Raw genomic sequence first — 14,539 nt, 5'->3', positions numbered from 1 at the left:
ATCTTTAAAAGCCTATAAGAATTTGTTTGAGATTAGGTCTATATACTCCTATGAATTGCACAAAAATTTCAATCCTTTGCCAGGCTGAATAGTGTTAACCGTGTTCCACAAATCTTGTACTCCCTGTAAACATTTCCTAGTAAACCTTCAGGTCTTCTAGGGAAAGAGAATCTATAGTCCATATCTGAAAAGCTGTTAAAGCATGTGGATAGAGTGATGTCAGTCCTGGAAGCAATTGTGGCCCCTACCCTTGAGCCACCGTTTGGCCACAGCAGGAAAAGTAAAGATAAGGCTTGCTCCCAACTAGCATGGCAGGCTACATCATGCTGTAAGGTAGGCTGTACTTGTAGAGAAATTTTTTGGAGTAGGACTGCCCTCTGCTGTGTGAAAGCAGAAAATCATGGTAAAATGGAATTAAATATGAGGTACTGGAGGGTCCTAGCTGCTTCAAGCAGAGTGTCTATAAAGTGTAGGAGTTTAGCAATCAAGGCCTGCGGAGGAGCTCCAGGAGGACATGACATGGACAGTATGCGAGGAGTTCGACTCAGTGGCAAAAGCTTGGACAGGTGTGGTGTCTGAATATTGTTTCATAGCCAATCTTCCAAAAAGCGTTTAGCCAACATGCCCCTTGAACCCTCCAGGAGGCCTAGGAATCGAATATTGTTTGCTCTCATTTTATCTTCTAGGTCTCTGATTTTGGTATCATGATCTTCAAGCTCCTTTAGAGAGTTTTTTGTATCAAAACATATACTGGTGATCAGGTCTCCCCTCAGATGTGCTGCTTTTTGTCACATACAGTGGGGACAGAAAGTATTCAGACCCCCTTACATTTTTCACTGTTTGTTATATTGCAGCCATTTGCTAAATCATTTAAGTTCATTTTTTCCTCATTAATGTACACACAGCACCCCATATTGACAGAAAAATACAGAATTGTTGACATTTTTGCAGATTTATTAAAAAAGAAAAACTGAAATATCACATGGTCCTAAGTATTCAGATCCTTTGCTGTGACACATATATTTAACTCAGGTGCTGTCCATTTCTTCTGATCATCCTTGAGATGGTTCTACACCTTCATTTGAGTCCAGCTGTGTTTGATTATACTGATTGGACTTGATTAGGAAAGCCACACACCTGTCTATATAAGACCTTACAGCTCACAGTGCATGTCAGAGCAAATGAGAATCATGAGGTCAAAAGGAACTGCCTGAAGAGCTCAGAGACTGAGTTGTGGCAAGGCACAGATCCGGCCAAGGTTACAAAAAAAATTTCTGCTGCACTTAAGGTTCCTAAGAGCACAGTGGCCTCCATAATCCTTAAATGGAAGACATTTGGAACGACCAGAACCCTTCCTAGAGCTGGCCGTCCGGCCAAACTGAGCAATCGGGGGAGAAGAGCCTTGGTGAGAGAAGTAAAGAAGAAGAGATGCAGTCGGGAGATAGGAGAAAGTTGTAGAAAGTCAACCATCACTGCAGCCCTCCACTTTATGGCAGAGTGGCCCGACGGAAGCCTCTACTCAGTGCAAGACACATACAAGCCCACATGCAGTTTGCTAAAAAAACACCTGAAGGACTCCAAGATGGTGAGAAATAAGATTCTCTGGTCTGATGAGACCAAGATCGAACTTTTTGGCCTTAATTCTAAGTGGTATGTGTGGAGAAAACCAGGCACCGCTCATCACCTGTCCAATACAGTCTCAACAGTGAAGCATGGTGGTGGCAGCATCATGCTGTGGGGGTGTTTTTCTGCAGGTAGACAGGACAACTGTATTAGTTCAAAAGGGTGCTTCTACTAAATACTGAGCAAAGGGTCTGAATACTTAGGACCATGTAATATTTCAGTTTTTCTTTTTTAATAAAGCTGCAAAACTGTCAACAATTCTGTGTTTTTCTGTCAATATGTGGTGCTGTGTGTACATTAATGAGGAAAAAAAATGAACTTAAGTGATTTTAGCAAATGGCTGCAATATAACAAAGAGTGAAAATTTTAAGGGGGTCTGAATACTTTCCGTCCCCACTGTAGTTACATACATAATTACATAGTAGATGAGGTTGAAAAAAAAAAAAAACAAGTCCATCAAGTCCAACCTATGTGTCAGTTGTTCTTTGGTGTAGATTTTGAAATTTCTCGCTTTAAAGAAGGAAACGTCTATTCTCAGATTAATTCTGCGTAATAAAAAAGTGGTTTGGTATCATTGGATTGCCAGCTTATTTGCAAGAATCCTGGTTCTGCAAAGGCCCCATCAGCAGCATAGGTGGGTGCAGCAGGGTTAAATTTTTCTTTTATGTGGTGGTTAGCGCCTTTAGGTGATGAAGCCGTGGAGTTCAAAGTTGGTTTAGTCATTAGCCATAAGGTCTGGCACTCACTGGGCACTATTTTCGGGCGCTTTGAGGATGAAGCTGAGAAGCTTGTCTGTTGGTGTTTTTGGCTTATGTATGGTGAGCCACATTTTAGCCATGCTAAGATCTACTATTTGGAGATTTCCTCATCCAGAGCGAGATATCACCTCAAAATATATACAGGATTATGTGCAGGAGGCATTGACAGATAAAGTCCACTAGAGATGCCTCCCCACATGCCGAAAATCGGACCCTCCCCCTCTAATTTTTCATACTTTATTTTATAAAGACAAAATGTAAAATTTTACACAGACTACAAAAGCATAAAAAAAAAAAAAAAAAAAACAAACACAAAAACAACAACAACAACAACAACAACAACAACTCACCGCAGACGACGTCCAACTATTGTAGTTGTGATTATCGAGAATTTCTTTGGTAATTGAAGTTGCATCTACCACAGCAGCAATGAGGTATAAAACAAAGGCACTTCCATAAAAACATAGACTCTGTTAAATGCAAACAAGAAAAATGAGGACATTTGCAGTAACACACAAAATGCATGTTAAAAAAAAAAAAAAAAAAAGCCAGAGTGGAAATCAAAAGAACACAGCAGCTCACTAATTTTCTGAGTTTGTGCAACAATTTTTGTTGGCAAATGATTTAGTATCCTACTTTTGTTTGGCAAATCATGCATTCATGGGACCCCAAAATACTACCATATGTGCACGATTGGTCAATGTAGCACAGATCTATACTAAATCACTAACATTTTATATGTTCATGTAATTTCAAAAGGTTGTTTTTACTCTTTCTAAATCTGCGTCTTTCATTAAAAGAATATTTAGTGATCCAAACATTTGTCATTGTTCAAGTACATACTGTTATGGGGTAAAAACTGTCTAATTGTACTGTAGTCTCACACGGTCACTGGTACATGCACCACTGGTGGTAACACTGACTGCAAGCTCCCACACATTACACAGGCATGGTTCAGTGTTGCCAACATCGGTTAGGCTGGCTTCCATGTGCATGGAGTTTGCAAGGTAAGGGGCACATATGCAGGTGTAAATGGGCCCATAGATTTTCCCTTTGTCTTTCAAACTAACTGCAGCTCACATGTGAGCCAACTGCACAGAAACAAATGGGATTTCTACTTGGCAAATATTTAATGCAGTAAAAGAAAAAACTTTGCTGCATCAAAACGGATTAGTGTAAATAAACATGAAGGTATTCCAGAGCAATGTTGTGCGGCAGATGCTGGGGTGAGTGCATGTAGACAGAAACATGACTAAGCTGGAGGAGATCAGAACCAGCGAGATGAAAAACATAGCAGTAATTAACTAAACCTAAACTAAAACATGGCAATGGTTTATTATACAACATGCTTTAGCAAACAAAGCATATCTATGGTCAGAATGTAAAATTATTTAATTTCCACATTGTATTTCAATTATTTCTAGCCTACGATCCTGAAATTGTAAAAATTATTTTGTGAAGAATCCCACACATTTACTTCCTCGAATTCTGTGACACAAATACATTATGCCATGTTGATAGGCACTGCTATGTCACAGAATTCACAGAGCCTGCCTTTTGAACTACAGAGGGGCTAAGAGGAGGCGATTCAGAAGGCAGAGTCAGTATAGAAATCACTGCCTGCAGGCACCAATGGACCATGGGATATGTAGTCATTGGAAATTGAATGTAAACAGAAGGGAAGCTGCAAGGCATGCAGGGAACCTAGGAAGTTGTTGAAGGAGATGGCCAGTAGACAGGTAGAACTCACAATACAAAAGAAGATTTTTAAGGTAAGCCTTTATTGAATTGTCAAAAATAACTGTTACAATGGTGATGTTATTAAATGAATCGTATGCAGTGACCATAGATTTCCTTTAAATCCTTTTAAATAAACCTGTCAAACTTTTTCAATTAAAACTGAGATGGAAGGGATTATTGGCTCAACGTTTTACAGAAAAAGGTTTTGATTTGCAAATAAATTCAGTTGCCTTTACTTCTTGATCTACTGATGGCTTTGACATGCATTTTCAATGAAGTCAACCATGGCTTATACATTATTTTTAATATATGCTCAGTTTCCCAGGTTTGTGAATGGTTTACTTTAATTACAAGAACTCTTGTCACTTACACAAGACAGTTCACAAAATATGTTTAATGCATCCAGAGTGTACAGCAAATACACCTAGTTTACTTAGCGATAAAGCATATGCCATATACAGCTAGCTTGCTACAACATGGCATGCTCATGGTTTGAGACCTTAATGGTATTCCGAACATCCATTCTTGCTTGATCTGAGTGGTCACAGGCAGTTTGAAGAAAAAAAAAAATTTGCTTGGCACTTCAGAGAGGAGGAGAATTCTAACAAGAACATTTGTTACTCAAAGGCATCTATAACAATAACTACACAGTTAAACCCAGCTATGAAATCAAGCTATAATTGTTATATTACCTGTTCATTTATCATTGATGCATTCTAGGTGCATGGCCTGTGCTCTATAGGCTGCACTCCCGCTTGTTTAAAATGTTCGTATTAGTCAGTGTCACAATTACCCTTTCTTTATGGGAATCAATCAAAAGTTGAATTTCACTCTGGGAATGGACCCAAAGCCTCCAAATTTATTCCAAGCCATTAAAAACTGTCCACATATTCACTGGCGCACATCAATTGTACAACTTCCATTAGGTTTACTAACAAGTATATAATTCTTGGCCTAATCATTAGTAATAATAATGGATTTCAAGCATTGTAAATGCTTACTACAGTACAAAGTAATTTCCCAACATGTTAAAAACAACCTGTGTGACCTAGTGCCATTTGGAAGGTTGTGTTGAGTCCTGGTTGTATGGCACAGAATATGCAGACAGGATGGTCATCTTTGTGATTTTAACTGCTCATATATGGCCACATCCACAATATAAAATAGAGACTAGTACAACTTTAAAATTAAGGGTTTTAAATCACTTACATTTACAGTTCTTTTGTTGACTCATTTTTCAAATTAAAACCAGGGCAGGCACTGCACACAGGCAAGCACACTGCAAAAATCAGAATTCCTTTAATCATCCTTTGAATTGGCAAATGATATAGAAACTGCCTCAAACAATGTAACCATTTAAATCATCCTGCCATTCAGACAGACATTGCGGTTCTAGATTCTATATTATATTCCCAAAGGTTAGTTTACACTAGTTAGTGTTTATGTAACCACAAGGCATTTTTTTTTTTTTTTTTTTTTTTTTTTTTTTTTTTACACATCAAAATCTGCAGTTTTTGCTAGAAATTTCTGTAAATAAAAAAATATATATATATTTTCCAAAAGCAGAGACCATGCACTATATTTGTCAAATGCAAATTTTCACAAAAAAAAAAAAAAAAAAAAAGAAAAAGAAATAGAAAAATGAATTTTAGTCAAACACACACAACAATTATATCCAATTTGTTTGTGTAATATAAAAACTGGGGCTGAGTTGAGTAAATACCAAACATGTCAAGTCTTAAAACTGTGCATGCCATAGGTGATGCTTAAAAACGCCTTCAGGTCATCTGTTTAGCGTTAGCTGTGAACTATGACCCTAGAATTATTGCTCTCACTCCGATGTTTGCGTGATACCGCATGCATGGCAGGATTAAATGTTTACATACAAGTGCTTGATCCAGGCTGCACTTTTTATATAGGGTGTGTGCAGGGGTGATGGGAGTGCTTTAAAAAAAAAAAAAACTAAAATAATAGTAAAGTATTTGTTTTATACAATTTTTTTACTATCACAAAGGGGGCTAACAAGCTCCCTATGTAATAGCATGGGCAGGTGACAGGCATTCTTTTTGGAGATACTGGGGGTCTAGTAGAGCCCCACTGTCTCCCCCTGCCTTCCCATGCATCTATTCCAGCACAGATCATGCTAGAATAGCTGCAACTTTGGCTACGCTAGCAGAGGAATAACCTCAGTGACCCTGCTTACACCAGGTAAGCCATTTCCTGCAGTACCCGGCGGTACAGGAGAGCCCGGGAAAAACCCTGGGAGTTGCCCCTTTAAAACCCCTGCTCAAGTGGGCTCAATTTATATGGGCACACTTGCATGGGCCTGCGGCTGCCATTGTTTTTAATTGGCAGGGGCGCTTTAGGAGCGGTGAGTTCACCGCTCCAAAGAAGCTGCTGGCAGGACTTTTTCTGATGCCCTGCCAGCACACCACTTCAGTGTGAAAGTCCTCGGGCTGAATGGAGCCGCTGTTTCAGGGCGCTTTGCAGGCGCTATTTTTAACGCTATAGTGCCTCAGTGTGAAAGGGGTCTAAGAATTTAGCTTACCTGGCCAGACCGGTGTGATCGGCCAATCAAATGTAAGAGAACCTACCAGAAGGTGTAGGGATCATTATTAAAAAAGGTCCCAGCGCAGGTGTGCCTTCCTTTTGGGATCATCACAGCAAGAGAGCTACCCACCCTCTCGCCCGTCACAAGCACTTATTTGTGGTTTTGTCACGAAGTCCGGGGCTGGGGGGGTGCGGTTTAGGTTTGTATGTTTGAATAAGTTTTGCTTGAGTTAACTAAGCAATGAGATATTAATATTTTTAATTATTTTCTCATTGATGAAATTTGTTATACGATATGTATACATGTATTAAACCAAAATAAAGTGCCGTGGCCATTTATTGCCAAATATAAGGTCTGCCATTTTTATCATTTCATATGGTTGTCTTTGGGGAATTTAAGGTTTGATATATGGGGGGGGGGGTACTATGCAGCCTGCATTTCCCATCTATCACTGCAGTTTCCCTAATACCTCACATCTGTAACCCTTTAAGTCTTCTTGGTTATATTGAAGAGGAGTTTCTCTCTAAAAACACCCAACTCTTTCTAGGATTAGCTTTATTTTATGCCAAAAAGTCTATAAAACTATGCACTGGAAGTCCTCAGTTCCCCTGACTATAGCCTTTTGGCTTACTCTTGTTAATCAGCCACTCCCACTATAGAAACTGATCTATGAAGTGAGAGGCTACCCTTGTAAATTTCATAAGACATGGGACTTGTGGGTAACCTCTGATCATACTATACCATCAAATCTGTAGAGTATGGAGTAAGGATAACAAATGTATTGCTGAATCTCTTTATTTTATCTCTATAATGTTGTACCTGTATACACTGTTTTGAAGAGGTTACTTATTCTACGCTTGTGTAGCACTAACCCCCAAAGGAGCTGCTGATTTTGATCGGGCTGTTACTGTCACCTCCTTAACCGTAGTTTCACCAATACTAGAACTTAGAGTCCATGTTGAGCTTTGTATCCGACAATGTAGGCACCAGTCACTTAGTACTTTTTTAATGCTTTAATAGGAAGTAACTTGAAGTAGCAGGAAAGAGGTAGAAGAAGAGTTGCAGGGAAGTTCAAATACCTTTTCTTTAGCACACCAAGGAATTTGGAATCTTGGGGATGAATATACCTTCTGCCCAGGATTAAATCTTTGCCCACCCGGATAGGTCTCTCTCACTGACCTAGCAGCCGGAGCGTAAAGAGAACAAAAAGTCTCTGCCACAGACTTGAAAAGAACAATTTTTACTGTACGATCCTCTGCCACAGGACGTAGTAGTAGTTTTAGATGAACTGCAACACAGTACCAGAACCTTTAAGCCGACCTGGCAGTACTTGTGCGATAGATTAGGCTAAGATGCATCCTCCAATTGAGCCACCAGGCCCCTCTTGAGACACCAGCATTCCGCACGGTCCTCTCCAAAGATGGGTGCTCCCCTGGGTCTTCTCAATTGTCCGGCTTCTTCCCGCAGGACGGACAGCACAGGACCATCTCCGCAGCAGTAGGCCCCAGACATGCCACTGGGCCTACCTGCACGGCTGCAGAATCACAGCCCTCTGGCGTGGAGGGCCATAAAGTAGAACTCCCTATCACATACCTTTAGGCCAGGAAGGCCAGCAGGTGAAAGAAAAAGAGAAATGGCATCTGCCCCTTAAGTACTCTCTCCCAGAATGCATAGCAGTGGACCACCTCTGCCGAGTTACCTCTGGGAAAGAAGAGCACTCAATATACTTCAGCTTGTTGCTTTTCAACACCGACCTATGGTTACAACGACACCTACAGGCAACAATGTGGAACTGCACGCAACACAGCTAATGCTGGAACAGAGGCTAATTTTAGCCATAGATTAAATTTGAACTATGTACAGAACAGTCGACCCACAAAATTTACATATAAGCGGTAGATTAGAAATCTACCAGCGCTACACTTGTAAATGAATATATGTAACATATATGATCCTTTCAGCCGTGATCCACGTGTGGTGAACAGAATTTATACATATGATGCATGGCGAGATTTTAGCACTGTTTGCGTGACCTTTTTTGTGACAGTTATCTTAATTTTGTACTTGAAAACGAGTTTTCTGTACAATCCCTTTGTATGTACAATAAAAAAAATAAAAAAAATACCTGTATTAGGCAGCTCTAGAGCTGCTCAATCGCTTATTGGAAAGACAAATCAGCCGCTCTTAAAGGGATTGTAAAGGGAGAAGGTTTTTTTATCCTAATGCATACTATGCATAGGATAAAAAGCCTTCTGTGTGCAACAGCTCCCCTCAGCCCCCCTAATACTTACCCAAGTCCATCTCTATCCAGCAGTGTTGCATGAAAGACTCGGCTGCCCGGGACTATCCTCTTCATTGGCTGAGACAGCAGCGGCGCGCCATTGGCTCTTTCTACAGTCAGTGAGCCAATGAGGAGAGAGAGGAGGTGGGGCCTAGCCCGGGTTCTATGCCTGAATGGACACACGGAGCTGCGGCTCGGGTGCCCCCATAGCAAGGGGCTTGCTGTGAGGGCACTCAACAGGATGAAGCGGGACCCGAGAAGAGGAGGATCTGGGCTGCTCTAGGCAGAACCACTACACAGAGCAAGTATATATATTTTTTTTTTATTCTTAAAAATAACAAAGGAAGAAGATTTTACAATCACTTTAAACACGCAGCTGCAGCTGTGAGCTTGATTTAACCACTTGTAGACCATGCCGTTTGTAAAACGTACCTTGGTAGACAAACGGTTAGGGCCCCAATCACACCCGAGTGTTTTGTAGCTTAAAGCTCTAAACCACTTATCCAAAATCCCATGGTTTTTAATTGTGCCTGTTCACACCTGGATGTTGTCTTGCTTGAAGCTCAAAAAAGTCAACAAGCTTAAAGTGTTTTTGGTCCCAATAGATTTCAGTGAGAGCGCCTGAAACATCCGGAAAAACAAAAAAAAAACAAAACAAAAAAAAAAAAAAAAAAAAAAAACACAAATATATCACACCCCCCCCCAGTTTACAAAAAAAAAAAGCCAGGTACCATGAAAGATGCCTGCACAAAACATAAACAAACAAAAAAATGAAGGGGCATGCTAAACAACCAAAGATGCTCAGCTTAAGTGTGCATGCAGCCTAAGGGGTTCACACTGAGAAGCAGTAAAGCCGTGTCCCTGGGTCTCTCACTTAGAGGCAGCTTGACCTATTATTATTATCAACACTGCAGAGCTGTATGCTCTAATTAAGGGTATGTTCACACCAGCTGCTGTTCTACAATGTGGTGGCTGATGTGCAATGTGGCTTGTCTGGATCAGCGCAGCTTTGATGCGCCAATCTAGACGCACTAAACTGGTCCCTTTTTTTTTTTTTAAACATACTTTGAGATGTTATACAGACATCTCAAAGTTTAATTCTCATCGTGCTGTGCGAGACAGTGGATTCCGCCACACTGCGCTGAAAAAAAACCTGCTGCGTGCAATACTTTTTTTTTTTTAACCGCACCTCCTTTTGCCTCATCTTTCAGTGCGACTGTACTGGACAAGCCACCCAAGGCAGTCCCACCGCATGTGTGCTGCCCCAACGGGGCATAGAATTGATATAGATTGTTTTCTTAACCATTTTATATGGACGTTTATATTTAATTCACATGCTGCCATCTAGTGACCTTTTGTGGTAATGCACTTGTCTTATGTTCTTTTTCCCTTATGTTATGACATACTTCCTTTGTATGTAATGCTCCACCCTTCTTCCTGAGTTTGTACTTTCTGTGTCATGGAGGCAGCAACAAGCCACATGTAGCAGGGCACATGTATTCTGCATTGTAAGCTACAGACAATATAATCTTTTGACCGCATAAATACTACAACCTATTCATCAGTTTGTATCCTGTCATCTGCTGTAACCTTCAGAATAAAGGCACCTTTGTGGATGGAATCGGTATTTGGCGAGTTTAAACTATGTGATGAGGATTGTCCTCAGTGATTATATCTTATACAGGCCAGGCATAGAGGTCTCACAAGGGATAGTCGCTTCCCAACAGTCGGAGTCAGAATAGCATGTGGTATGAATGAACCTTAAAATGGATGTAAACCCAATGTCATCCTTTCTAAACTACTGCCATAGGGGTTATCTATAAGGATATTCATGCCTCCTGCATGTATCTTTACCTGTCAAATGTCTCCCCTCTGTCTGTTATGAGACCCGAAAAACTGCAGATTCTGTGGGTGGGTCTGTTGTCTGGAGCTCGGTGGGTGGAGTTGTGATGTCAGTAGACTCCCCGCCCACCTCTACACTCCTTGTCAATATGCATTTTCTCCTGTGTATTTCTTACACTGAACTTCTGCTATGATCTCTAACATCCAGTGAAAAGACAGAAAAGTAACCACATGACTTCAGCATGCCAAATCATGCTGAGGTGTGGAACAGACAATCCTGACAGAGCAGCAGAAGAAAGGAGTGGATAGGAATAAAAAAATACTGCATGTCTCTTAGGCTGGTGCACGAGATATGTAAATCACCTGTCACTCACAGCAAGGGGGGAGGATTTGACAAAGTTTTTCTCAGTTTGTCAAGATTTCTCTCACTGAACAATAAGCCCCGGTTCACACAGGGGCGGCACGACTTGCAGGTCGCCTCAGCGAGGCGACCTGCAAACGACTTCCGCGGCGACTTGCAAAACGACTTCTGTATAGAAGTCTATGCAAGTCACCCCAAGTCGCCCCCGAAGTAGTACAGGAACCTTTTTCTAAGTCGGAGCGACTCGCGTCGCTCCTATTAGAATGGTTCCATTGTACAGAACAGGAGGCGACTTGTCAGGCGGCTAGGTCGCCTGACAAGTCGCCCCCTGTGTGAACCGGCAGTAAAAAAGAGGATTGCTCAGAGATGGATTAACTGTGTGGCAAGACTGGGCTCAAATGATAGCAAATCTTATACTCTACAGTATGATATTAAAAAAAAAAAAAAAATTCTGGTTTACATCCACTTTAACTCTGTTGGGAGAGCACAACAAATTATCATGGCAATAATATTTTAAGCACCCTTTGATCTCAAAGGTGTCAGTATGTGCCAACATGTGAAATCTGTGCAGTAACTCATGTAAATTCTGTGTCAGATCTCCAAATTGCAGGAATGTCCAAATGGAAAGTGGCCATGGCGACAGGAGCTTCCAGTTAAACTTGCCACTAGTCTTCATTATAGGACCAGGAAATCTGCCTTTTTCTGTGCTTGTATGGGAGTTGCACACAATCAAGCAGTTAATGACAAAAGCACAGCATTTGAGGAAAATGTGACCTGACAATCCCAAGTACATGGCATGCAAATCTCGACTCAATAGTCAGAATTTGTGATTAAATTGTACAGTTTTTTTTCCCAGAATGAGAAGCCCACTTCCTCACTTCTATTTAAATTCAAATTTTGTGTGTAGGTGGGAAAAGCTTGGACGTTTGCATTATTATAATAATGCGCCAAATGACTCATGGACCAAAGCGCCAAAGATAATTATTTTAAACCACAGCAAGACTGAATTTATACAAGAAAAGCAATATTAGAGATTCACCTGCTTTTTGTTACTTTCTTATAACTGCCGGTGGATGAACTGCTCCGCATAGTGGAGAACGAACATAGTCTGAGAACAGAGCGTCAACCTTGACTCACACATACTGTACCTACATCATGTCAAGTTTAAATTTATTGTACATATAAAACAAAAAGGTACAGAAAAGAATTGTATTATACATGCAGTAAACTCTAGCAAAAATCTTCCTTTTCAATGAGTCTACCCCTACATTGCAAGGGTTAAATACTTGTTTAGGACCGGGGGACAAGGAAAAGCAGATTTACTTACCCAATAGTCCCACAGACTTCCTCCTCACTGCCAAGCCCATCCCAATATCCTGAGACCCCATAAGCACACAGTCACCATGATTGAACTCTGGGTCTTTACTCACAAGTCCCCAGTACAACTGCCACCTTTCAGCTTCTTCCAGACACGGTCCAGCGAGGGAGACAATCCTTCTCCAGATGAGATCCCTCATGGTGAAGTCCTACAGGCCTCCAGAACAGCTAGTAAGTCCACGTCTGCCTCAGGTAGCATTCCTCCAGGTTTTGGAACCCTCCTGGGGATAAAGGAACAATCTCTCCAGGCCTTCAGACTATTTATCACCTCCCCAGCCACTTTCTGGACACGCCACTCCAGGCAGGTTATTTGAATCACTCTCCCCATGTTCTGGAAGCTCCAATTTATGTTTTTTTTAATCAATCTATACCCAAATGTTTCCCTTTCATTTCAATTTCAAACTGAATGGGCTGTTTCACAAGGTGATAGTTTACAATCACTTGAACTACAGAAGGAGCCAAAAAAAACATCTAAAGCCAGAACTTTTTTTTTAGCACTTGATATGATGGTGAGGGGTTAAAACCCATCAGGTCCTTTTCTACTGTCATTGTTACTGTTAGGGGGAGATTCAAGTACAGGAAAAAAACCTAATCTTTTACTTTTGTCCCTAAAATAGGAATATAAGGGGAATGGTGTGGGGGACATCTAGGGTTGCCACCTGTCCAGGATTCCCCCGGGCAGTCCAGGTTTTGAATCATGTGTCCGGACACATTATTCAGACCAGGCCGTGGCTCCCCAACACACAAATCTGTTGCTGTTCAGGAGCTGCGGGCAGCAGTCTGGGGGCAGGTTTGGCATCAGTAGGGGGGCAGGGCGATGTCAGCAAGAGCACACTATGTGCACCGCATTGCTACTCTCCTTGGGGCACCCAAAGGTGTCCCAGGCCGCAAAAGTGTTCGGGTTTGCTTTGAAGAAAAGGTGGCAACTCTTTAGACACCCTGTTCCTGTGACAACTAGGAGGGGATTTCCCTCACTTTGGAAAGATGTCCTCTCACTTTCTATGGGATAAAAATGTACAGTTTATTAAATTGTAGGTTGGATTTTTATATAGGGCCTTGACTTTTTCCAAGCCCTGCTTTCACCATCCAACAGTTCAGAGGTAGAGGTTCTACTGACACTTCTTCTCCAATACTTTTGCAGTATTGATCATTTAGACAGGGCTTAAGACTTGACAGATTCACTTTACTGAGAACCTGCAGTCTTGGAGAAAACAAGATGTTATACAGAGAAGGAAGATCACAGCCCTAGTTTCTTTAATTACAAAGGTTTTAAAGGTAGGGCTGATATATATTGTATTCTAACGGTGTCAAATAACCAAGACCTATAGTACAGGAATAAAAACAACTGCTGGGCTCTGTTTGTTGGCACTGTTATGCACGCTTAGGAGCAGGAAAACAAAGTGAGAAGGCAAGTAATTAACAAGGAAACCTCTGTGAGGTTTTAGGTGACTAATATAATTTTTTTTTTTTTTTTTATCCTTATGCTGCTAGCCTTAGTAAATAGATAAGAAGGTATATTTATTGGTTTTATTTATTTATTTTAAAAATTTCTTCAGTTACTACCTGGTTTCTGGCCTAGGCTAAAATTAGATATTATAAATATATAAAAATTAAAAATGTATATTCAGACTATTGCAACACCACATTTATAACTGGTTCTCTTAAAAGCATACACCGAAGCAGTAGTGCATCCACACAGCCTGACACCTTTAGGCCTCGTTCACATGGACAATTTGATTTGCACACCCATGCGAAGGAGCAGTCTTCTCCTGCACTGGATGCACTTTTTTTCTGTGCAGCCTGTTCAAATCAATGACAGGTGGGTGGCTGCATGGATCTCCATGTGCATCCTGGAGTGTGCATCTGTGCAGGTCTGATGCATTGATTAGGATGCAGACAGATTGCGCTCTAATCCACGAATTGGACCTGCATGGATGTACACACTGGAATGTGTGTGGAGATTAGCGTGACCTTTTTTTCTCGATTGCCTGGGACAGTCCCGCATT

General features: G+C 41.1%; 1 protein-coding gene across 3 annotated transcripts in view; it reads right to left on the bottom strand.

Moving 5' to 3' along the window:
* The window catches only part of CMTM8 (CKLF like MARVEL transmembrane domain containing 8), a 136,386-nt gene that overhangs the window by 6,022 nt on the left and 115,825 nt on the right, over positions 1-14,539 (bottom strand). For all 3 annotated transcript variants that reach the window (XM_073630293.1, XM_073630294.1, XM_073630295.1), the window contains one exon: positions 2,732-2,851. In XM_073630293.1, the coding sequence (XP_073486394.1) occupies positions 2,732-2,851 (120 nt within the window). The remainder of the gene's footprint in view (positions 1-2,731; positions 2,852-14,539) is intronic.

The sequence above is a fragment of the Aquarana catesbeiana genome, linkage group LG05 (genome assembly GCF_042186555.1).
Source record: "Aquarana catesbeiana isolate 2022-GZ linkage group LG05, ASM4218655v1, whole genome shotgun sequence".
Classification (NCBI taxonomy): Eukaryota; Metazoa; Chordata; class Amphibia; order Anura; family Ranidae; genus Aquarana; species Aquarana catesbeiana.
The sequence above is the reverse complement of the archived record's forward strand: the minus strand, read 5'-3'. Positions and strand labels throughout refer to the sequence as shown.